Source organism: Bacillus rossius, chromosome 3, assembly GCF_032445375.1.
Source record: "Bacillus rossius redtenbacheri isolate Brsri chromosome 3, Brsri_v3, whole genome shotgun sequence".
Classification (NCBI taxonomy): Eukaryota; Metazoa; Arthropoda; class Insecta; order Phasmatodea; family Bacillidae; genus Bacillus; species Bacillus rossius.
This window is the reverse complement of record NC_086332.1, coordinates 55,567,873-55,595,376: the sequence shown is the minus strand read 5'-3', so window position 1 is coordinate 55,595,376 and position 27,504 is coordinate 55,567,873. Positions and strand designations below refer to the sequence as shown.

The 27,504-nt window shown below is 34.7% G+C and overlaps 1 protein-coding gene across 5 annotated transcripts in view; it reads left to right on the top strand.

Annotated features, from left to right (window-relative positions):
* The window catches only part of LOC134530713 (uncharacterized), a 451,350-nt gene that overhangs the window by 409,058 nt on the left and 14,788 nt on the right, over positions 1 to 27,504 (top strand). The window contains exons 5-6 of one of the 5 annotated variants that reach the window (XM_063365816.1): positions 15,083 to 15,103; positions 22,678 to 22,774. The exons of 1 other annotated variant lie outside the window; for it this stretch is intronic. In XM_063365816.1, the coding sequence (XP_063221886.1) occupies positions 15,083 to 15,103; positions 22,678 to 22,772 (116 nt within the window). In that variant the 3' untranslated portion in view covers positions 22,773 to 22,774. Of the gene's footprint in view, positions 1 to 15,082; positions 15,104 to 22,673; positions 22,775 to 27,504 lie in introns of those variants that run through there. 3 more of the 5 variants (XM_063365817.1, XM_063365818.1, XM_063365819.1) reach the window with 3 other exon arrangements.

The following is a 27,504-nucleotide window of genomic DNA, read 5'->3' as shown; positions in this document are numbered from 1 at the left end:
ACCTACAGCTGGGGAATTTTGATATGGTAGTCATTTTTAGTAATAATAATTTTATGATACTGATGTAAATAGATCATATAGATAATTTTGTGAGAAATTTTTTTTTTTTTTAGTTATTCTAAAATGTAATTTACCTGGCTTTAAAATTTTGTATTTTTTGACGTTAAAGTTTTAGACATACGATAGTCATAAAGATAAGATAAATTACTAGAAAAATTCGTTCATCAAAATAAGTGAAGCAAACCAAAAGGCAAATCGCAGTTTAGCCCATTTGAAATGACAATAATTATGACCGTACGAGAGAGCCATAAAATGATAAGCAATAAATTTGGGTTGGAAAACAGGGATTGTTCTGACAGATTCAAGTGAAAACTCACATGCCGATAATTTTAAGTATGTGTTCAATGTAAAAAAAAACGTTTGTAGGTATTATAACACTGGAGTGAATGTAAAAATATTAGGTTCCTGCTATTGTGTACTAAACACTTTTGAAAAGAACTTCTATAGTTAATTGGCGTCAACATTCACTTTTTATATTTAATAAAACAATGCATGTATTTTCTAAACTCCCTTGCTGAGGTTTATCTGTGGTGTCAGTAATGTGTAGTAGAATATGCATGAATTTTTGTGAATTAGAGAAGGTGTTAAACTTTGGGGATAGTTAAGTCTTTGTTGACTATAATTAAAATTTAAATTAATTTTCCCCTACATTAATCTTGCAATTGGCTGTAATAATACGTAGATTATATTTTCCCAAATCAATTTCACATTTTTCAAATTGTATTTAATACCTTATGTGTTTATTTAACGTTTATCATAGTGTAGTCTTTGAAACGCGTTCTTACTGTTATTGGTGATTGCTTTTTATATTTATGTTTACTTAGTAATGAATGTTGTGTTATTATTACTCACGTGTTTCAGTCCGTTTGAATAAAACATAACAAACACCAGCAGCTATTCCCGAGCACACGCGACAAAGTCCGAAGCCTGCCGAAGCTGGCAACGAACAACCCTCTGGAAGCCTGTGATTAGTAGCCGCGTTGGTCGGGGGGGGGGGGGGGATGGGGGGGGGAAGAGGATGCCTAATTTGCTGCCTGTCCAGACGTTGGAAAAACTCGCTTAAGTATTCCATGGCGTAGAACTCACACGTGTGTGGTGTGAAGGAGGCGGAAGAGTAGTTGTAGGGGTGGAACCACTGTAATTTGCTTCTGAACCCTTGCACGACACTCCGACTGGTCGTAAGGGAGGGGAGCCTAATTGTGAACATTTGTCAGATGTACCAGATAAGCCTAAAAGGTTTCGCGTTGAAATAAATTACTCAAATAAATAAATATACATATATTTCATTGGTTACTCCGTTAGTTAGCTTGCTTATTCACGAATTTCCTTCACTCCAATCCGCTTTCTTTTAAGGGCGGGAAATAAAAAAAATCCTTTCCTTTTTATATAGATTAAGAGGAAAGCAAATGTTCGCTCTTCGGTCGCTCTAGCCAAATGAACAAACACGCGAGGGAAGAGCACCAGTTTATTTGCAGTAATTAATCGTGTTTTCTAAATGCAGTAGTAGTTTTCAAAGAAGCATTTGGCTAAGAATTAATTAACCAAACCACTAATAGTTTGTCCAGTTAACATAGGTAACATTTTATACTAATTAGTAATTAAGCTGGTATATAAAGCGAAATTTAATTTGTTTTATTATAAAACAATAGCTATAAATTTTAATGTGGAGCAAAATACACGGTAGAAAACTTATCATGGTATAATTAATTAGAGTCACCAAGTTCACTTAAGGTTATGTATATATTTATTAAACCAAAGATTTTGACTGAAAATAAACAGTTACATTAATTAGACAGTGAGTCATACGTCCTCTGAATGCACTAATATACATATTTAAGCATAAATGTGACTTGGAACAAGTAACAGAATATACCACCAGTAATCAGAACCAGAGTGTAAGATATGCCAGTGAAACAGAATTGACATACCCTAACACTTTAGTTAGGAATCTCATAATGTCCAACAAGCTAAAAATCAGGTTACTAGAAGTAAAGGTATAAAGAAATTATGTACGGGTAAAAACATACTTTCAAAATAAATATAATCATCATAAATTTCACGCTTGACGAATTTTATTTGCAACTGCTGAAAATATCATTAGGTTATTTTTTTTCCAATGAACTTTAAAATTTGAGGTTCACGTAAATAAAGTAACTTAGTTTAAGATTATTTTGCGGAAACATACATAATTAGCCACGGAGCATTTTCATCTTAAGTTTTACTTCAAGCGTTCAAAGAACTGAACAGCAAGGAGTAAATTACTATTTATTTTTTTACGTTTTCTTAAACTGAACATGTACTGAAATAAAAGTTCTTCCGGGCGGTATTTCGTGCGCGGCAGTACACTTTCCCTTCGCTATTATCTCAAATTTGCTTCCAGGAGAGAGGGAGGACCCATTTCTGCTCGTTCTTGTCCCGGCATTTCAACTTTCAGGCCATCAACTTTTATTCCGGGCTGTAAAAACAAACAGCAGGCGACCACGTGACTAGCTTCGCGTCGAGGATGGTTTCTCTTCTTCTGGGCCGCGGTTAGGGGGGCTGGGGGGAAAGGTTGGGGGCTGCATAACGACATTCCATCTCACCCCGCACCCCTGTTCTTAATGCGACACTCATTTTTTGACGCGAGTTCGCCTGGAAGCCCCACCCGGCTGCGGCGCAAGAGCTCTTAAGGGCGACACTGGCTCGCGCATCGTGCGCGTCTTCGCCCCTACGTGCCGGCCACTGTTGGGACGTTGAGGATGAAGATTGCCTGCGCGTCGTGTCTATGCTACTGACAATACTGCGTTCTAAACATGTCGTTCTTTTATTATACGCATTCTGCTATTACACAAAAGTCTAGAACGTACCATAATTCGAATGGTATTAATTAAAGAGGGAAAATTACTTATCAAAGACTAATGATAATATTACGGATTGCATTGAAATAGTACAATCTATTAAAAATAATTTAATAAATAACCCAAAACTAATTGAAAAATTGATTTTTTTAAACATGCTAAGAGCGTCAAAATATTAACTGCAGAAATCCAGTCTAATAACTAGTCAATATTCAAAGCAGAAAAATTCATTTTAATGTTAGGTTTAAAGCTTTTTTGAGATATAAGTCTGTAGAATAATGCAGTAAATCTTTGGTGGTAACTACATGTTAGTTTTTATTTTTGAGACCCAGTTATTAATGTAGACAAATTTTGTCAGTTATACATTAGAATTAAATTTTGTGTGCCTTACTCAGTTATGAAAACAGAGCACATGGACATCTCGTGAGAGATTATGGCTGTATTTTCCAAGCAAAATTTTCGACTGTTAATATTTTACTTGATTATTTAAAAAATATATCTCGTAAAGAATATATCTCGCACAAATATTTTCAAAAAAAATTATTTGCAATGCTTGTATAGGATAAAATCAAAACGAATTCCAACCAAAGAGATTATGACTTTCAGTAAACCAAAATTGAGGGAGAAGCAGAGCCTTAGAACAGAAGCCAAGTTGAGTCCTGAAAAAAATATACCACGAAACTTCGGCTTTTATTTGAAATTTCCACTACATGATTGAAAGGAAACATACTCAAGCGCAATATTTGGTGTAAAATTAATTTATTTCTGTTATTTAAACTTAAATGTAATTTTTTAGGTTGTTAAATGATGCAATCATGTCTCCAAACCATAAATCATTAATACCTTAAACGAAATTAACTACACTATAAGCAATAAAATAAACATTTTTCCCTCCAATAACAGGGATGGGATGACTTTTCTCGCGTCGTTCTTTTTTTTCTACGACATCCCAAAGAATTGCTTCACTAAAGTCAGGTAACCTACTAAAATTCAAAAAACCGCACCACATTGCATTTAAGGGGGCAATATCCTACATTATTATGCTTCTTTAAATTTGTGTTTTTGTTCATGAATTTAAATATACCTATGTACGATATAAAGACATTTGCGCGTTAAAAAGTTTAACTAACCAAATATTATTGAATGGTTTTGAGAAACTTAAAGACCAATTTATGCTTATATCCTAGAATAAACGAAAAGCATGTAATTGTTTTATAAAATTTTTAAATTAAACTTGTGTTTGTAACAAATTTTTTAAACCGTATATTTTAAGGGGAACATTTGTAAATACATAAACATTTGATTTAACTAAAAGCTTGGAAACTAATTTTTTCAGATTATCAGTAAAACAGATTTTGAAATAATAGATGAATAATATAATATAAATGAAGATTTTTGCGGCCACGCTACATGAAAGCGTTGAACTTAATTTCGTACACCACACAATTTCATGCTCTCGATTCGAGCTATAATTGATTAAATAAAACATTTTAAAACATTAAAATCTATTGTAAGCTAATACTTACGTTTGTGTTCTTGATTCAGTTTAAATCACTGACAAAAATACAAAATAAAAGATTTACTTTAGTAAAGAACCCTTTGAAAGCTGGCAATTCACTAAACGGACGGCAGAAGTAAGTGGCGTGCCTCGCTGCTCGAAGAAGCTCCATCGTCACTAAAAACCGGGTCTGCGCGCACCCCGCCATCATTCGGACAGAAGCTTAATTCTTCAGGCAGGTCTCGCCAGTCAACAGAGGCGGGTTGGAAATAAAATGAACGAGACTGTCTGGTAGCTTTAACTCTCCCCGGGGGAAAAGACGTCTCAGACAAGCGGCAGTCCGCTGACGAGTCCTCCGTCTCTTTCCCCTTGCAGTTTTATTGCCTTGGCTATCCTTTCGCTTGGCAGGATGTCATCCTTCAGACGAGGTCCTCTTCAAGGAAGGAGAATAATTATGACGAACCTCTCTCTTCTCTCTCTTCCCTGGAGCAGACATTAGTGGGAAACATAATATTCACTGACAAGAAGTCAGACACAAGAAAATCCGCCTTCGTGTGTCTTCGGATATATATATATATATATATAATATGTTAATTTTGTATTAGTTAAAGGAAGGCTACGTTAAATTTGTTGCATAAATATAATTTTCGTAAAAGTTCGTTCTTTATTATTTCCGGAAGAGTAGGTTTTTCGCACATCTAGGTGAACCTAACTTAATGGTAAAGTAGATTAAGGTCAGTTGAGCAAAATTTTAAATACTCTAAAATAGTGAAAATAATTACTTTTTTTTTTTAAATTTCTCTCACGTACTTGCACGGACAAGCTTCGAGCTTCGGATATGTTCAGAACTCTTTGGGCGTCTGACTCCATATTCATGAATTTTAGGCCCAGGCATTAGCTCCAAAAAGCCAAAAGTTGCTAAAAGTTTAAAAATTTTACAAAAATTAATTTGTTAAAAAACTGCTAAAATAAGTATAAAACAACTATAGTTCGTATTTGCCACTTTTTTCATCGAAATTGGGCACACTTAGAATTTGTTTGTATTAAATTATGATATTAATTGACTCACTGATTAACTTTATTCCAACTAAAAAGTATATTAAAACAACTGGCTTTCCCTCTAGGTAATATATTATTAATTTTAAAAAAACCTTACTCGGTGCAGCCAAGTGTGATTGGAAAACAACTCATATGACAACAATGCACACTTTCTTTCGTCAAGTGCGTCGGCTACCTTCTAACCCCTCTCCTCCTACTATATATATATATATATATATATATATATATATATATATATAGACTCCATATTCATGAATTTTAGGCCCAGGCATTAGCTCCAAACAGCCAAAAGTTGCTAAAAGTTTAAAAATTTTTCAAAAATGAATTTGTTAAAAAGCTGCTAAAATAAGTATAAAACAACTATAGTTCGTATTTGCTTTTTCGTATGGTTCGTATTTATTTCGTATATATATATATATAATATTCACCATGTGGTTATGTCATGGATGTCAAGACCAGCACGTATTGTTGATATAGAAATAAAGCACATTTGGATACCGCGCACCGTGGAAAGATACATCATTTGTATTTGGAAACTTACGGTTCTGAATTTCAAAACACAATTTTGAGAAATTAGCGTATTTCCCAGATTGCCTATTTTTTTTAAACATCTTTCCTGGTTATTAAACGCTAAAACAGGATGAAACAATGCGAATTTACCTGTTTTACCGTCTAGGTTGAGTTGTGTTTCAATGGTTATATTAACATTAAAGTGAAAAGTCATTTTCCTGCTGATTTATTTTTCGGCACAAATCCTTAACCCCGATTGATGGTCATGCGAACAAGTCACGTGTTTGTAGGCAAGGTAGATGCTGGCAACGCCCGCGATATACCTTCTCCACCTACGGTCCGGTAAGTTCTCGCAGACTGGCGTCGCCACCGCCGTCGGGCTCGGTTGGTTGGCAACCCTGGGCGCGAAACAAGCCGGACAAAACAAGCAAACAACCCGTTCCGCGCCGCGTGTTCCGAGTCCGTTTCAAACTGGACCTCACCTCAGCCATTCGTCGGAATCCCCGCCCGGGCTTCGCACACCCGCAACACCGCCACATCTCGTTCGACGGATAGAGTTGGGCGGTCGAGCTTCGCACACCCGCAACACCGCCACATCTCGTTCGATGGATCGAGTTAGGTGGTCGAGCTTCGCACACTCGCAACACCGCCACATCTCGTTCGATGGATCGAGTTAGGTGGTCGAGCTTCGCACACCCGCAACACCGCCACATCTCGTTCGACGGATCGAGTTGGGCGGTCGAGCTTCGCACACCCGCAACACCGCCACATCTCGTTCGATGGATCGAGTTAGGTGGTCGAGCTTCGCACACTCGCAACACCGCCACATCTCGTTCGATGGATCGAGTTAGGTGGTCGAGCTTCGCACACCCGCAACACCGCCACATCTCGTTGATGGATCGAGTTAGGTGGTCGAGCTTCGCACACCCGCAACACCGCCACATCTCGTTCGATGGATCGAGTTAGGTGGTCGAGCTTCGCACACTCGCAACACCGCCACATCTCGTCCGACAGATCGAGTTGGGCGGTCGTGCCCCGGACCCGACGACAGCGAGAGGGAACGCGCGTCCGTCGTGTTTCTCGCACGAGTGCGCGTGCCGGGGGCCTGTTCCGTAACGCGATGCCATAACTCGAATGCATCCCTACTGTGCGGCGTAACGAACCTTCCGAACTACTGGGAAGAAAAATCGGCCGTGCAAATAACATTATCCTAGTCTCTTGAACAGTTTTCTTTTTCAAGCTTGTTGGCAGTGGTGTAATTTAATCATGTTATGATTTGATTAGGACAGATTCAATTTTGCTGATTTGCTATACATAAAAATAATTCAGTGGGAGAATGAAAACAAGAGTAGGAACCTTCCTTGACTCCGGAACAGTTTATTAATATAATTATTAATTTAAAACCAAACAACAAAAATTATTAACTTTTTTTTTAACATTTTACTAACGTTAGGGACTATATTGTGTTTTTTATCATCCTCCGTCGTTATTTTACTTATAAGAAGGTTTTATTCTTAATTTTCATTATAAATCAGGTTTTACTTACCTTTACTGCCGATTGTTTATTAAAGTCATAGGCCTTTCTTGTGTTAAAATATCTATTTTACTGAAATATAAAATTTTGAAAAGGTGTAAAAAAGTTTTCGCAAATTTTCAGCAGTGGTAGTGGTATCTATCGAATATTCATTACTGATTTATGAAATATCAGAAATAGGATGAATTACCTTGACATTCAAAAAAGTACGTGCGCATAAACAAATATTGTCATATAATGAATTATGATCGTAAGTCGAACAAAAAGGATTTTTTTTAACCTACAATCATAAATTTTATTATTTAGCAATTTATTTTATGTGCAGGATCTTCCGACTTACTCAACTAAAACAGCAAGCATCATTTGCCACAAGATCAAGCACAGAGAATGAGAATCATGCCATCAGGATCTATCGACGTACAGAACTAAAACAGCAAGCACCATGTACCACATGTTCAAGACAATAGGATCATGTCATCAGGATCAAGCATTCAGGATACAGGGATAAACTTGGATACAGGAAACACTGGTAATAACGAACACAGAATATACGACGGGTGTAATCAAAGAATTCCCTGGAAAGACAGAAAAATTCAATGTGTCAGCTATTTCAGTGCACCGGACGTATTTCTCAAAGAAAATGAACGACGTTAACAATTCAATTTAAATTTTTGGCTCCCATTAGAATCGTTCGTTACATCACTCAAAATGGTACGTACTTTACATGTAATGTAACAAAACAAACATTTCGTAATACAATTAATTACTTATTCTAATAAAACAACAAACATGAAATACAAACATTAAAAACTCCCTTCAAGTTCAATACAGTCGTTATTTAAACGTATTTCATTATCACAACAACACCTACATTGACTTAAGTTCTCAAAATTATATTTAAAAAAAACACTCGGGTAAACATAAACGCGATTGAATGAATACATAATATTTGTAATGTAAGCTGTACAATGTAATGTTTTGACAAACCAGTAGGAATTAAGAAACCTTCCTTGCAGGGTTAGTTCAGGAACGTCTCTAGCATATGGAAAACATATTTTCCTATTTATCGTAGGTAAACAATGAATGGCGGCGGGAGTGTAAACCACAGGTATTTAATGTAAAATATATATTTTTTTTTTTCACAAACTAGTAGGAAATACGAAACCATCACTTGCGAATAAATTTAAGGACGTATGTAGTTTGTGAAAACCATGTTTTCCGAATTTATTTTTCCTTTCCGTTTTAAAAAGCCGCGATGGCCGATAATTACCCACTACGTTTCGAAGAAGATCCACGTTGCGAGAGAAAGAGTCTTCGTGGAAGGTGGTTGCTGCTGTTCCATGCAGATTATGTACGACCTGGAGTCAACTTGGCTGACCACAGGTACCAGTTCGAGCAGATGACAACGATTCCAACCACTTCGTGTCTACGAGGTCTTTAGGTTGAGAGACCGAATTATCGTAGAAGTATGGTCGTGTATATCAAGTAAGGGATTCAGGGTATTGTGTTAATCTTCCCCGACGTAATACTACTTTGTAAAAGCCGTCCAGTACCGAGCTAAATTAACGAGAATATGCTATAATTAAATAAATGTGTCGTTGAGAAGCCTTGTTGTTTGTAAACGTACACATATGATTCCTACAGTTGGAGTTTCAATAATAATGAAAATTCACATATTTCTAATTAGTTACCTCATTCGCTATTACTTGACGTTTAGCATCCAGCGGTCCAGCTGTTCATGCACTGAATTTATATTGTGGATAAATAATTTAAAATTATTTTAAAATTATATTCCATTTCTAATTAATTATGTTAAGTAATCATATCTTCTCAGAGCTGATCAACCACAAGCAACCATTCGAATCAACCGTATCTACATTAGAATACTTACTGAAATCAAAGTTACTGAAATATTTTATGTTAAAGAATACTAAAATAATGTATTGTGGCACGGTGTTCACGGGAGATTATTGAGTAAACGACAAAAATGCAATTTTAGTTTGTTGATTATTTTATACAGTTTCATACATAGATTCTGGCACCCGCCTTACAAAACTGTGGTATATTTATATACACATTCAGTAGAATACACACCCTTGGAAAATCAAAGGACATAAGCTTACGCAAAAAAAAAAAATTGACTTGAGAACTTTCATATAACCTGTATTTTGTCAGAAATCAATACTTATTTAATATTTTGGGTTAGGTATTATTTACTTTTTTATTTTAAAGTTACTGGGATTTTATGCATTTAAATATTATTGGATAAATAATAAGCTCTAGTTGTAGTTTGGTTTGTAAAATATACCTGGCCGATTGGATATAATTTTGTTTTAATTTTTGTTAAAAACAACACACTGCATATGTCGCTAATCAAAACGATAATTAAACATAACTTAATAGAACCGCGTAGAATCTGGTAAATACATATAACTGATCTGTCTTCGATCGAAAGCAACGTATGGCCAAATTATTTTTATTATTTTTTTTAATTTTAAATTATTCGTTCAGCGGCTCAAAAATGTTTTTCATCTGGTTGCAATAGGCAATATTGCTAGAATAGAATTTGTAGTGTAACAGAAATAAATTCAAATACGTATGACGCTCACTGGCGTGAAAATGGATGGAGATAAAATGGCTGCGTGTTTGCCTTGCGTGCTAAAAGTGAAACTTCACACTTGTATGATTCACTTGAAAGATAGAACCCAAACGATAACATTATAACGAATGCATTGGAGGTAGACACTGGAGGTTCACCATTTCCACAAATGCAATGACAAAACACATGCAAAGAGTATAGCAGTTGTCTGACTCTTCACTCATTCCCCCGCGGACACCGAGCATCGCACACTTGGAACGCTGCACTTTTCGTTACGCTCTAACGAGTCATAGCCCCGACCTACCTCACCGGCTGTGAGGAGTTCCACTTCAATGGAGACGTGAGACGAGGAGTTCGGGATAAGTCGGGAACATGCAGATGAGCCAATCAGCAGAGAACAGACGGATGAAAGGCCACCTTGTAGAAAAGAGGTCGTCAGCAGATGCAGGTAAAAAAAAAAAAAAAAAAAAAAAAAAAACACTGGCGAACATCCCAAGTGCTTACAGGGGAGAGAAAGAATGAATGCAAATTCACCCCAGAAACATCCATTTGGAAGAAAAAACTTTTGACAAGGAATTGTGAAATTCGAGCTCTCCGTCGTTTCTTTGGTTAGCTTTTCAACTGCACTGAACGAATTTTTTTCTGTCTATGCTTTAAAGTGCATAGAAGAACAACGATTTCGGATCTCTTACGATAGCTTTAACAGACAAAAATAACGCTCACGGTGGTTTAAGGAACCAAAAATTACGTGAGAAACCTAAGATTGATTAACTCCGAAACCACCAACCAAATAGTCCACGTCTAGGCATTATCCAATTTTTTTTTTGCTGGTGTAAAAATAAAAGATAGGGCAGGTTAGGTCAGCTACGTGTAAAACACCGAACAAATGTGAATTCTCTCAAAATTGTGTTTTTTATTTCGACCACGAAGTTTAACAAGCGTTAGCACAGATGCTCTGAAGTGTTTTGTGTGAGAGGTTATGCAGATCTGACATTCTATAATTTTTCTTTTGAGCAACGGAATCGCCTTTCCAAGTGAACTCATATTAATTATTTCCTTATTAAATAATTAAAACTATGCCAAAATATTCAAGAAAAATGGCACAGGTGGAATTTTAGTAATTTGTTAGTAAAACAGATGGTAAACTTTCCCCAAAAATCACAAATAATATTATTTCAATGGCACTTTACTCTCGATCTCTTACGCTGAGTTATTTTCCTTAGTTTATTGTCAATAGCCTACTATTAATCCCGAAAGATTTCTTGTTAATTTGTTCCGACAGTTCTCTTAAATGTGCTGTTGGAGTACACGTTATTTAAAAAATTTAAAAGGTAACGTGCGTGGTCATAATTAAGAACACTTTCATAAATTTTTACAGCTAATAGAAAATATTGGAAACGAAACATGAAATTGAAGTGAGATATCGTGGCACATTTACAGGAAAAAGGCCCAAAGAATAGAAACGACCAAAAAATTAAATAACCGAATTGGCGTAAGATCCAGATTTAAGGAAAAATTAAAATTAAAATATTCGGGAAAAGTTTCTGATCTCTGGTCACTTGAAAAACAGTTTTTTTTTGGTTCAGTGTTTTGGGGAAGTGTTTCCTTCTATAAAAAAATATCAGTGAGTCTTTCAGTACTCGTCAGAGTTGTGTAACATCTTACCTCGGTAACGAGGAAATTCACGCGTTCTAATGTCGAAAAAACACTTTTAATACAAAACTCGGACACGAAACTTAAAGCAGAATTATTTAAGCGTGATAAATATAACATTTTTTTTTTTTTTTTTTTTTTTACATATATGAACCGAATTACACGAAGTTTCAGCTAAAAATGCTACAATTCGTTTCCGGAGCAGCTACGTTCCACTATCGAATCATTCGAATTGCACAGCAGAAGGTTAAACTACACAATGAAACGGTTTCGATAAAAGTGAGAGAAAAAAAAGACTTGGGGAAAAAAGAAAAGAAAATGGGACTTGATGTCCGACAAGGAATTTGATTGAAATACTGCCCATCTTGTTAAAATTAACTAAAGAGTTTCTTTTTAGGATTTGTGAACTTTGGTTCGCATCATCCGCTACATATGGCAACGCCGTGGTTCCATGCGACTTCCGGGTCCATTCAAGAAATTACTCCAACCAAGAGCTAAGATGTTACACATAAAAAAATAAAAATAAATAAAATCGTGCAGTGCCTTTCGGAAGAGAGTGGCGTATCCAATCTCAGGCCGGGTGACGGGCCAGGCAGGCTGCTAGGGCCTCGCTTGCTCGCCTCTCAAGGCACGGCGGCCCCTGGCCTCTTCCCGCGTGCCCGCCGCAATCGCCGCGTGTCGCGTCGGGTTTTACCCTGATTGTTTCTGCCTCTCGCGAGCCCTTTCATCGTCATCAACACCTCTCCCGCTGCCCTCCAGCCCTCCGGCCCGGGGTTGGATTGCGAGTGGTTTTAATTATCGCGCGTACTTCTACTTCGTATCACGTTATGGATGAAACAAATGTGAAAACATTTTTTTTCCGACTTTGCAATTAATATCATTTTGATTTTAAAAAGGTTTTATATTTTTTCATCGATAAAAATAAAAAATATATAAAACTACATTTGTCTTATTATTTTATATCGGTTGCTGCCTTGTTGCTTAATATTATTACGAACTCGAGAGACCAGACCACGATGCCAGGTTCGGAGCTGGTTGGCTGCCCTGCACGGCCACTGGAGTCACGCGCCGTGTCACGTGCCGTTCACTGACGTAAAGGCATGCCACGTGCGCCTGGCCGGATTACAAGAGTCGTCGCTACAACCCTCCCCCCCCCCCCCGCACCATGCGCATCGTCCTTTATCGGCGCTGTTATCTATCGCTGAGCGACCTTGGGATTTCCGCTGGCCGCCGCGCGGAGTGGCGTGAATGAATGCCGCCCTTCTGGACTGTTCGGGGGTCGGGGTTGACCCGAGATGAAGCGACTCGTCACAGCGGCTCTTGTAGGTTCTGGAGAGACGATTTAGTAGTACTTAAGCAGCGACGCCGACCTCCACGGGAGTCCCGCGACAGTTCCGAGCGATTTCCGAGGGTTCGGAGAGTTGCGCGAGTGAAGGGAAGTGCGACATCGGCGAAGAGAGTGAGAGCCCCCCCCCCCCCCCCTCTCGAGAGTGTCGCGATGCGGAGCGATGGGATCGAGTGTGCGACTGAGTGGGGCAGGACTGTGTGCGTGGACAGGACAAGCGCGAGATAAGGGGCAAACCACTGTTGAGCTTAGCTCCAGTGAGGAGTTCGAACTATGGAACTTGACAGACATTGAGTGACTTTAGAGTAAACATTTTTAGGTGCCAGTAATTTGTGATCGGACATTTTTTAGTACAATTGTTTATTATAATGTAAATATTAGTATTAATAAAACTTAATTGGTTGAACCCAGTTCTCCCGAACAAATCGAAACTATATGTGTGTATATATATATATATATATATATATATATATATATATATATATATATACGGTGTGTGTATTCGATCAAAAATCTTTGCCTGCAGGTTCATCACGTAAAAATAAGTTGAAAAGTATTCCTCGAGACTAGTATATGTATGCCTTAGACGATTTAGCTGAACCTGTCATTTTTTTAAAAAATAATAAATAAACTATTACTTCGCTGAATTAATATTATTTAATTAAAATAATTTACCGTAACGCACTTATTTCACATTGAATTTTAGTAATGCGAAGAAATAATGTATTTTTTTAATATGGATATTAATTTACATGTAAAAAGTAACGAAAAAAGTATCCTTGTGTACTACCCTATAGCATGCCGTTTTTGGGGAAAACTAATATAAAATTTAGAACGAAATTTTTCGACGCCTGGCAGGTGTGAACCAATAAATACAATCAGATTGAAACATCTGCCTAAAACCAGAGGCCCTGATTGTTAAGTCATGTACACGCCAATTAAGGTATTTGTATGAACACATTAAACTAATTATTAAACTAAAACAACTGTAGACGTAACTTAGAAAATATTAACGTGGCTGCTGAACAAACCATATGTCATAAAACACTACAATCAAACAATTGTAGTCAAATATTTATTTGTGAAGGAATATCCTCTCATAAAATATAACTTATTAATTAAGGGACCTTTACTTACGTTTTTTCTGGCCTTTGTACTTTCTAAAAAGACATTATTGTTTTTGATATATATTCACATATATATGCTGCGAATGTAGGATAGGCTGGTTTTTCGAATTATAATGTAGACAGTGTTATTTATTACTCTTTTTTAAAAATCTATATTAAATGTATAAAGTCTGGTTGTAGCATATTTTACATATTTACTTTATGACAGTCGAATGTAAGAATTTTTTAAAATTATTTCGAGTTAAAAACTTGTGAGAATTATGAATAATTTATTGTCGCATTATCCTTTCAAGTGTTAGCAATTAACATAGAAAAACTATTTTTAGTATACAAAACTTAAGTAGTTTTTATAGTAGATAACAAATATATATATATTATTTTATTGTTTAAATGTCTCAAATATTTTATATCTTATTTTATGTATAGTTTCCTTGTAATTAAATATTTGTATTATAAGCCGTTTACATTATTACTCATCTTCAAATTTTATGTTGTTGTAAGATGGTGGTGAACCTGTACTTACATAATATTTGTGGGGGAGGGGGGGAAGAAGAATTTGATTAAAACAGTAGGCAGACATGATATATTACACAAAAAAGAATTGTCTTTGAGTGGCCCAAATAAACGGCATTAATATTTTCATTTGAAAAAGTAAATAGGATTTACATAATTTATTTTCGTAAAATATATACATTGATATTAAATACTACTAACAATTTAAATCATTATAGTCTTATTAACAAAAGTTGTGTTGCCAACCAGGCCTTTGTTATTACTTAGTATTAAATTTCATGTAATTTAACTGTATAGCGTTTTAAGCTCAAAATAGTTTGTACCTAATGTATTTAATTTTTTTCTAGGTCTGGATCAGCCAACAAGCGGTAAGTGCTCCTTATTACAACAAAAATAACTAAAATTAATAAATTACAGGAACCAAAAGCAACAAAATGTAAAACTAAAGTTTATGTAAGTATTTATTTTTAATTGATTGTAGAATGAATGTGGTAAATACACATTGAACCAACAATATTATTTGATTTTTTAATTCGGTTATTGAATATTTTCATAGCTTTAATTTTTATTTGAGTGAAAATAAAATAAGAAATATTAAATTTCCTGATATAAAATTACAAAATCGCTCATTTTATACAAGAGAGATGTTTTAAAATATAGTTATAATGATAATATAAATTAAAATCATTATTAGTCTATTTTCAAAAGTAAAAGTATCTTAAGCCAAATCAGGTGGTTTTTAACTAGAAAATAAACTTAAGGGACACAAATTCATCCTTAGGTCCCAACCAGTGCTTCAAAAATGTAAGTCAATAATTATACATTTCCCAATTATTTACTCGCTATATGGAAAATAAATTTAATTGTGGAATATGTACATACTGATAAAAAAATATTATTAGTCTTAGAACTAACATAAGAAAATCAAACTCTTTACATAATATAAGTTTAGAGCTGTTTAAATATTTATTTACATAATGATTCCCATCTCCTTGAATCCTGCACCGCGGGAAGACTTTTTCGGTGCAGTACGGCCACAAGTTGGCCGCGAGTTGCGTGGGAGAGGGGTGAATGGGTTGAGGGGGCGAAAGGAGGGAAAGGGAGGAGAGAAAAAATTAACGCTACGATTCAACATCCTCACTCCACACCCTGACACTCCCGCAACACTTCTCGCACACACGCACACACACACGCACCTACACACACACACACACACACACACACATGCCACTTCTTCCCAATTAGGTAAATAGTCCCGACACCAGGGAAACTTCTCGCTTCGGAGACTTTAGCCCTTCAGAGCTGCGCGCCCCAAGATGGTCGTGTCGGAGAGGGGTTTGGGTAGGATGGTTGTGTCGGGTTCTCAGCGGGAGAGAGTGGAGCTATAGTCGCATGCTCAACATCGCCTTTCTTCTCCTTGCTTCTTGGCGCGCGCACCTAGTGAAGCCATTACTTTCTCTCGGGCTGCGGAGGTGGAGAGAGGGTGTCGTGAAATACGCGCGCGGTGGAAAGGGCGCGGGGAGGGGTTTGGGGGTTGAGTGAGCCCACGCGGATCCAAGTTTCCACATTTACTGTAAATTGGGTTAAACAACTCACACCCGACCACCCCGTGCCTCATCGCCTTCGTCGACGAGAACCTCCTCCCCCTCCCCCACCCTTCCACTCCCTTCACGCACAACCTTCATCACGCGGGTTCATTATAACCGGCCGGGGAAAAGGCCTGCGTGCCAGCTTTCAAGTCGCTTCCGTAACGACACCCTTGAGAAGCTGTTTTCCGCGTGCGTATTCTCGCCACACTTCTTCCCCTCCGAACCCACCTCCCCTCCACGAGCAACACCCTCCCTCCAAATAAACAACTTCCCCTCCAACCTTCCTCCTCCTTTCACACCTTGGAGCCTCACCCACCGCCGTACTTCATTTGGTACTCCGTGAACTTCCTCCCAGGTTGAAACAAAATAAACTCATAACCCGTCAGCGGGCATTACAACACCAGCCCTCCTTCTTTATGGCCGGGATCGTAAAAGTGTGTTAACCTCATCTCCCCCTACGGCGAATAAACACATACGGTCGCGGTGATTTGTATTCATGGGGACCGATTTAAATGCAAAATGTAGTTATACGAGCGTGGAGGGAGTAAAGTTAGTGCAGTTTCGCACGCCAGAATTGTTCAGGCCACTTGATTGTGGATTTTTTAAAACGTTTAATCCCTGTGACGATTTGGGCCGGGAAAAAATTATGGGTCCAAAACAACTAAACACTTGGTAAAAATAAGAATACAACTGATTAAAATTACATCCACAGAATGACTTTTGAGTGCCTTCAAGGTATTCGAGGGAGTAATTCACGAAAATTAAACTTTGCGCCAAGGTATTACAAATTTATTACCCTTGCAGTGATAAATCTCTTCTTGAAAGTGTGTTGTGTTTGATTAGGGTGTTTTAAATATCTAACAAAAAGGCAGCGAGATGGTGAAAACATTTTGAATATCAAAATAAATACGTAGGCTTATATAAATCCTAGAGTACATGTGTGTAATACAGTACACCAATTATAGAACTGTTAAATTTTAGTTACTATAATTTTTAACCCACATTTCTTGAAACTATGTATTACCCGTATGATCAGACACTTGGTAGTTAAGTGGTCAGATCATTCGACTCCAAAAAAGGAAGGATCAACCACGAATTTTTCGTTAGTATGAAAAGTGGCAAACGTTGCCGTCAACGCTCCATTAGCATCTTATCATGTATCATATTCTTCAAGGTCATTGATGTCAGTGAGGTGTTAAGTTAAGCTCAAACCGTTTCTTTTGATTTCAATGAAACCTGTATGTAAGATAGTCACGATCCCAGGTGGATCAGAAATTGAATTTTTTTTACGAGGAAGCTTTGATCTAAGAGACAGCCCTACATCTTTTATAATTGCGTTACTTTGTTGCTCTACCTTAATTGTCTTATTACGTCATATTCCTTAGTTATTTTTTTCATAGAATATAGGCATATACACAGAAAGTGTCCTAAGCACACTAGTTATTGTTCTGAATGTATATTTATTTTTCTCTAGAATTTTTAACATTAATAATTATATGCAATTTTGTAATTTAGTAAATTTTTATTCGTGATTCCAAACTGTCTACCAAAGTTTCAGTAATACTGTGACTAAAAAAAAAAAGAATCAACACCGAAATTTAGTGAGAAGAATTAAACAATGTATTCATCCATAAAAAATATCTTACTATTCATAATTATTTTATGTGCATAGATTATCTTAAAATTGGTTAAAAAGTGACAACCTTAAAAGGTTTCCTTTAGTTACAACGAATTAAATTTCACTAGGTGACCAGTGTGAATAATTCGCATTTTGTTTTGATCAGTCACCGAATGGTAATATAATAATTGGGAAATAAGTAAATGCATGTAATTATTAATTAAGGGGTATTTTAAATCAATTAAAAAGCAGATTATTTACGTCAAAAAATTCATTGGAAAACTATCTTAGAATTTATAATGTGATTTTTATTTTTTGGCTAAATATGTCTTTAACAAAAACATAAATATCACTTAAGTTTGAACTCTTGAAAAAGCCACGTATAACTACTGTCCATGTAAAAAAATCTGTTTCTGGTGAATATAATCCTGCCCTTTTAAGCGTCTGACCTTGTGATTTATTAATGGTCATAGGGCAGGTTACTTTTGTTGGGAATTGTTTTCTCCTCATTTGGAAAGGCATGCTTGAGAAAAAAAAATAGATTAATGTTATTGATGTCAGGGAAGTATAACTTAACGTTGTAAACGTTGTAAAGGAATGAATAAAGTTAAATAAATTAAATTATAAAAATTTATCGTATTTACTTGTCATAAGAAACTTATTGAATTCGGTTTATTCGCGTGATAGACTACGCTTGCGTAAATAATCTAAAAACAATTCATACAGCTGTCGTGCATGTTACTCAAAAATATTGTTAATAAATAGCGCCTTTTTTAAAAATGTATAATTATAAAAAGAATTTAAATATTTTTCAACTAATATTATTTTCGACTATTTGTTTATTTTTCGTCATTATAATCATTAATTTTGATGCGATATTAAGGCTTTGAGGAATAATTTTTAAAATATTTATTTAACGAAAAAAATAATTTGTTTTATTGTTTGTCAATGGCAGTGAACGTTAACATAAAAATGATGTCTCAATCATTAATTTTGATTAAGTATTAAGGAATATATGAAGTATGACAAAAAAACTTTCAGAAAATTTATATATAGATTAATTTTTTTGTATGTTATTAGTACATTTTTTCGATAATATATAAATGAACTGAATTTTTTTTGTATCTTTATTTGAAAAAGTTAGGGAATTTTCTTCCCTTAAATCTATGGCAGTTCATAATTATTCCCAGACATTTGTTTCATATTCCATTTTTTAACATTTTTTAAAAGTAGTGACTTTCTTATTGATTTAATTAAATTTAATGTGTATCGTTTCAAATAAAATTCAATAATTTTTTGTTAATTGGTAATTTGATAACAATAATTGGCCAGGATTAACTTTGTAGAGCACCCGGTCTTCCATTGGTTTAAAGTAAGTTTTGGGCCAATCAGTAGGGTTTTGTATGTTAAAAAATAGATTTATTGCTTACGATGAGTTTTACTACCACCAAAATATTTCGAAAATAAATTTTTCTGAAATTTGTCACGTCGTAACCCCTATAGTTGTAACCTGAGTTACAATATTTAATCACCTTTACACAAAAAAAAAGTCATCAAAAGTATTTTAAATTCTGAGCTCAGTATCCTATCCATTCATACTTTCAAAGTAAAGTCCTCGCTGAGTTGCCACGGCCATGTGGCAAGAGAGGATTTGATAATGGCTTCGCGCATCGACAACCTCGAGGTAATTTGAGACAATGAGGGTTCATGAGATGAGGACGGAGCAATACCGGAATTATTTCGGCGAGGGGGAATGGGAGTACGCCAAGAAAACCCACCAGTTCACGGTAACGTGCCAATACGTAGCCTATAGTTGCGAAAGAGTTTGAGGAGTTTGACCCCGGTGGGAATCGAGCCCGGATCCCCTTGGTGTTTGGGAGTGGGGGAGGGGGGAGGCAGTGTCAATCTATTAGTTTCACCCTATGACACTTCTTCGCGCGGGAAAGGTCGATGAGATGCCAATACCAGAGATTACAGATTTAATGTACAATTTTATGTGTAGTTTGGATCCCGATATGTTCTCGGAGGAGATCCCTGCGTCGTGAAGTTTTCTGTATCCGGCAGTGCATCTTAAAAATCACAAATTCATCTTAATGTTTACCATTTGTGTGTACTATGCCGTCTGGGATCCAATGCAACCCTTTATCCTCAAATGCAATACATGGTAGATGCTGTGCTGAAGTTTATGTAAATCGCAAGGCCCGTGACCGATACGAGGTGCACTGAGATGAACAGTGCCGAACCAACTAACTTGTTCAACGTCAGGAGATAAATACTTCACGTTGAACTCGGGAGGGTTGTATTTTACCCAGCGTCAAATGTACATCTCGCGGGAATCTGGCGCCCCTTTGGGTAGCCGGCCTTTTTCTTGACGTTTGACTGTACCCAGGCCTGGCATGGAAGAGTAGGGGACGTATTTGAGGCAGTTCGCAGCTTAAGAGAGCTTAGGCTCCACATTATTTTTTTGCTACAATTTTTAATTTATATCCAAATTTCTCGCACCACAGGGCATAGAGAAAAATCTAAGGCTTTCATTAATCCTTACTGCCTATATTTCACTAATCGTTACAGTCTGGAAACAACGGGAGAAATTAACTGATTATTCGAGAGAAACATTTACAGCTGTCGTAATTATTACACCAGTCAGAGAATGTTTACATCGCTAATTATTGCCCAAAGCTAGATACTATGCCATTTCCAGCCATAAAATATAATATGGAAGATGTATAATGCTAGCTGTGGTTTAGTATTTGAGATACCAAGACAGCGGGGTTTAATTTCTTTTAATGCAGGTGAATGGCATTAAACTGTTTAACAGGAGAGAGATACACCGTCTAACGTGAACAACTTCAATTTATATCTCTTTCCAAAGTAATTTTTCTTTACATTCACTTTCATCACACAATGTTTTTAATGTTTCCTTAATCTCGCTCGTTTTCGGTGAATCCTAAATGTACTGAAAATACTCTTTTAGAAATATGATGTGTAAAAAACGAACTGCATTAATTTCACGACGTTTATATTAATTCAAACTGAATTATATTCACCGTGGGCACTGATTCTTTCTTAATTCTATTGACCTACCAGTAATTTGCAGTACTCTCACTGATTTCTCTAATATTGGCATCATGCTGATAGAAATAACTGATTTTTCGTGAAAGAGTTTCCCCTAGCATTTTCCAATCAGCTCCTGTGACTTTACAAATGTATTGAAAACTAATTTTGATCATACTCCTGACTCTATATTTTGTGGACTGCAAACAGGCTAAGTTTTTGTGACCACTGACGCACCAGTATGTCTAGTTGGACTATCGTGACATCACTGCCAGTACGTTTTGTTTCACCTATTTCGATATTTTGTAGTGCACAAGTTTACGGGTTTGATTGGATCAGAAACTATTTCAGAAACAATTGACTAACCAAATTTATTATAAGCCTGCTTTATTTTATTTTACGGATGGTTTAATTACCACCAAGAGTCTTTTATAAGTCCCATGATCTAACATTTTAAGAATTCCTTAAATATTATAAATTTCATCACGTCAGTCATTCACGAATTTCGCAGTATGAAGGATATTATTCAATAGTTACTTTAGTCAATTTAAATTTTAAAATATTACTAAGTGCCAAGAAAATTGTTTTCTTGCTTAACTTTATACATTCCATTTAAAAATTAAAAAATAACTAACATACAGCGCAAAATTGTATTGATAAACGAACTACTTGCTCGATCGTTTTCGATTTACATTAGATTTAATCCACTAGTATAAATCCGAAACGATTTTATTCCTTTGTCATCAGTGTCTGGTTTTCATCCTACGTCTTACTTCACAAAAATAAATTAGTTACAAGCACTAAAAATTCAATTACTAGAATAGTTAATATCGTTTGTGCTGGGAATATGTATTAATAACACTAAAATAAAAATAAAAACATTTAAAACGCTTCAAAAATTTCTAATTCAATGAAGTGATATTTTTAATCAATTAGTAGTCTATTAATAATTTCACTAAGTTATTTTATAATTACCAGTAAAACGTTAACTGTTTATTATGAAGACTTAGAGTAATACAGGACATCCAAGACTGCCAGAGAATAAATTTTTCAGGATGAGTCTGAATTCGATCAAAAAGACTAGGTTACATCATCATTAAATAAAAGTGATACAACATGACAACTAAAATATATCGAACTAAAATTCCCGAAAAACCTACACACGCCAAAAATAAAAAAAAATAGGAGTGTATAATTTCAATATTTTCCAAGTTCTGTGCATTTCAATAAAAAAATTATTTTGAGAATTGAATTTTATGTTGCTACCTTGCATTAAAATTAAAAAAAATCCTTCGTCAAAAATATTTAATTTTTTTTGTTACTAAAACATTGTTTTAGTTATTGCAAATTAATTGATATAGTTTATATCTCACATTCTTAAAAAGAAAAAAGGTAATTTTCTTGAACTAAATAAACACATATCTGAAATATTCCAAACTTCTTCTAGTTTCATGGCTATTATCGAGTGGTGGATTTGGTTTTAAAGACGTTGTTTTTTATCGAAGTCGTCGCAGTTTCAGTAGTCAGACAACCGAGCTGATTTTTGAATAAGTGTAGTAACATCGAGGTAGATGGTGTACGCTGCAGTGATCGACTCGACGGCACAGGGAGAGGGTAGTGGAGCGGTTGGCACTCCTGGGCCGAGCGGAGCTGCGAGAAATGGGGGTGTTGTTGCAGATAGTGGGTTCGCCTACCACCCACTGGAGCGCCTCGCCCACTGCTGGCTCTCATTTGCCTGTTTCGCCTGCAGATGGCGGGCGAGTTGCTGAGGTCTAGAGGTACAGTCGTATCCCTGTACGTGTGTCGCAGCACCCTTTACAACCCCGTGTCGGCGAGAGGGAACGAGCATTCGTTGTGTGAACTGCCAGATAGGTAGACGCGCGGGCCGACCGCACTGAGTCGCAAAGCAGGTTTCTTTCTTTCGGCTAGTGCGATCAGAGCAACTCCGTTTCGTCTCTGCTCACGTAATGTTGGAACAAAGACCATTTACCTCCTTTTGTACAGGAACTTTGTCGTATATTTGAAAATTAGTATTGCTAAATAAAGAAACCATTAAATTATTTTAATATTAAAAAAATATTATTTTATTTAATAACAGTTTTTTGATTGCAAAAGTTGGACATTTTATTTACAGTTTTATCACTTCGAAGGTTTTTTTTATATTTATAATTTATCTTTTATACTTAGTTTGTTTGAGAACGTTTTTTTTTTCAACAACGTACATTAAGCTGAGAACTAAGAACGTTCTTTTCAGTAAGGAACTTGTGTGTTTTGTTATTAGATGTTTCCCGTTCCTAAAACGTTCATCAAGCATTGCATGCTGAAAAGAAGTTAAATTCAAAATATTTCAATCAGGCTTGTTTTTTTCAGCCATCAGTCTGCAGAAGAATTTGGTGAATTATTTAATGTTCTCATAACTACTAAACAAATCCTGGAAGCCTTTAATATTGGGTTTTATGTTAAACCCTTTATTTTTGTCAAACATAGCTATAATCAGACACTGTCAATCGTTATATTACACTATTTATTAACCTTTAATTTTTTTTTGTGAAATCGTGTTTCAAAACATATTTTTGTATAAAATTAATATATGTAAAACATATTATTATTGTTTACGTTAAGTCTATATGCTAACTTCCTCTTGCATTTTATTTGTTTCGGCAGTTGTCAATTATGTTACTATCAAGCCTACAAAAAAAATTTGCCACTAATAAATTTGTGTCTAAAATATTGCGAAATACCAATCCAAAGACTATTACGTAATTCCAAACTATTTGCGAAATTGTTTACCTGTCATTAAGAGTAAATCAATAAAAGACAGGGTCTACTGTAAATCTAGTTAAATTCTTTTAGTAACTCCAGTATTTCGATGAATGAGTAAAGCAATAAATTGTCTCGTAATTTTTTTTTAATTTTTTTATAAAATGCAAGGTGAATTCTATGTAAAAATATTGTTTCATTTCATATTTATTTCCTTGTTGTTTTGAATACAGATCTCTTGCGTAAGTTTATGGTTGCTCTAGCTTTTGCTTTACACAATTCTAAACTTCCCGTAAAAGAGTATTTTAAACAAGATAAGAATGTAATATTCCCAATCCCCAACATTGCATAGTTATTTGTTTTAAGAGTGGTGCTTGCTAGTGTGTACAAACGAATTATTCGTGCTGAACCATTGCAGATAGCTAAAATAATATACGTTAAAACTTGCACCGGAAACTGATTAGTACAAATACAGTCCTACACTGTCTGGTGTTCATGAGTTTAACATAAGCTACTTTTTGTCTACAGTATATAAAATAAATAACGTAAGAACATTTCAGCGATCCATTTCAGTCGTACATTAACAATTTTAATGTATGTATTTTCCTGTTCCAGTCAAAATGTTTTATTGAACCCAAAAAATCTAAAAAAACCTATGTTCCCATAATATATTTAACCAACATATTATCAATATTGTCTACTTAAATATTTGATTTTAACCATTTTATTTACTAAAGATATGTTTTTAAAATAATTATTTCATTATCAGTAGAAATATGTTATATATTATTATCTATAAGTCTTATCATGAATGTTGATATAAAAATCATATTATTAAATAGTTGGCTTTCATTCAAACAATATACTCATGTTGTAATGTAACGCCTTAAAATCCACATTGCGAATAAGAATTTATATAAATTTTCTTTAACTAGATAAATAAACAAAGCAATATCTAAGTGTTGTATTGAGTAAATCAGTCCTTAGCATCGCTAATTATGCACTGCAAAAATTATAATATAAAAACATAGTTCACGCAATTGTATTATTTGGTAATGACGTGTAAATCCGGGATGTTATTGCACTGTTTAAATCCATACGCAGGAAAACTCGCTTAAAGTTTCAAAATACTAGCCATTAAAACAGTCCTCTTCTATATATTAACTACTGGAAGGATGATGTGGTTTAATTATCTGTATAAAAAAAGTTATAAAACTCACAACACTTGGTTTGTATACGTCTACTGATTTCATAAAATTGGGACGATATATTACACTTATCAATAATTCTTGGGAAAAAAAAATTGACATAAAGCGTTTTGCAGTTGTTATTTATGATTGGAAAAAACATTAATAGCAGAAACACAGGGAAAATTATAACATGAATTAAAATGCTTATTAAGAAATGCTTACATAAGTTGATAAAAAAGTTATATGTTTTGAATTTTTTTTTTATGAATTACATCAATGACAAAGTTGAAACAAATACCCTGAATTTTCAAAACTTAAAATATTTATAACGATTTAAGCTCTCTTTATAAATTTTACGTCATTTTTATGTTAAAATCTAACCATTTACAACCAAAAAAAGTTATAAAAAATTTCATTCTCTAGTTTCAAGTAAGTAAAACAATATATGTTTACTTTAGTTTCAAATTGATTTTTTATAATATATAAATAAAAATATTTTCTTAGTTTTTTAGGCGTTCATTTTCCTAATTTAGTATTAAATATAAGTAGTAAAGGAATTTTTATAATTACATACTTAAAACCAACAGCGAATGCTCTTTCCACTCGTCGTTTGTTGTTGAGATATTTTCAGCGTTGATTTATTTCAGTAATTATTTGTCGTATTTCCTAGATATATTTTGGTTTCCACATTGCATCAAGATTTTTTTTTGTGATCCTTGCTAGCATCCGTCGCTCCTTTTTTGCCAAATTATTTTTGTAGACACATTGAATTTTTATCACAGATATTGTTCCTGCATGTTCAAAATTTTTATTTTTTTTGCATTAAATGTTTTATTATTAATAAATTTGTCATATTATTTAATGTAATATGTTTTTTTCTTACGTTTATGCCTTGTACAATGCACAAGTTTGTTTTAATCCATTACATTTTTTAAGAGAAACTACGTTTAATAATTCTATGTTTTATTGTGCTTACTATTAACAAATAAGTTTTTAGAAATTTGTATTTGCTCATAAAATTGGGTACCTGTTTAGTAAAATAACTACCAACTTCTAAACCCAAAATTTTTGAGAATTCTTTATTATTAAAAATTTATCATATTATTTTATTAAGTATTTAAGTTCAATCTTCTTTGTTGAAATTTTGCCTTCATCACCTCCAAAGGAAGAGCAAGGAACTTACTATTTGAGTGTTGGAAAAACCACCCCTATCCAAACCATTATAACATACTTTTGGGTGCTTCTGGATGAAATTTGGCACACTTTTCTTTCAAAATAATAGAACAATTTACTGTCTTCATCTTATTTCCAAAAAAAAAAATCGTTCATATCTTCGCCCACTCCTTACACAATAAATTTGGTTCTATTTGATCAAATTTTGCACACTTGATGTTATATAATAATAAAACAAAAATTATATAATCATCCAATTTTGAACAAAAAAATTATATCCTATTGTCAATATGGGATTTCGAATAGTCCCCAAAACTTAAAGCAGAATCATTATACTGCATAACGACTGCAAACAGTTAAAAAATATATCCATTCTCTATCTACAACTGATTTTAAACACCATCCACATCACGCTTTACCACCTCTAAAAGTAGATATTTGTTACTGCTGAATGACATTTTATACACTTAAGGTTAACAATAAGAAGAAAATTACTGTTTATATCTGATTTCAAAAACTCACTGTCAATATCAGATTTTCGAAAACCATTTCCACCTTCCTTTAACACACCTTAAAGCAGAATTTTTGTATTTTTTATTAAATTTAAAAAAATGAGTTACAAGATAAGAAAAGAATTAATGATTACATTTTATTTGAAAAAAAAAAAGGAAATTTACTGGGTTCATTAGATATAAAATTTTCCACGGTCTTTCCCTTCTTCAATTATAGTGGACTTTTTGTAATTATTTACATGTGATGATAAATTATGAAGAAAATTACTGCAAATGTCAGACTGAGAGAAATAGAACCATCCCCATGAAGCCTATTCTTTTTATTTGATGCCTGGGCAACAGTGGGTTTATCATATATTTATATGTGTTGGTTATTTATGTAGATATATGAATACACATACATTTTTAATATGGCAATGGTTTTATGGTTTTTGGTCCACAAAAAAAGTTTACTTTTTCTGGAAGTCGCACCACAGTAACGATTACTTCGAAGTCTCCCCATAAAGAGACCTTTTTTCTCCGGTTAAGACGCGTTAGTAGTGTAGAAACGTATGTCCGAGCGCAGGCGCCAGGCGCGTGGTGGTAGTGGGGTCAATGACAGACCGACCTCTGACGTCACGGCAGCCATCTTGAACTCAAAAATTCCTCAAAATTCATCAAAAATTACTCAAAATTACTCAAAATTTCCCGTTGTGGGGGAAAAATTCTCGTTTTTCTTCAACAAAAATTCAAAAATTAGGATTTCAAAAAACCTCAAAAGTCTTTTGCCTTAGAAAGAACTCGTAATCCTAAAAGCGGCTTAAAAGCCCTAAGAGCTACCCACCATTTTGAAAATCAGTAATTTTAATGCTAGAAAGTCGGGAAAATTTTTAA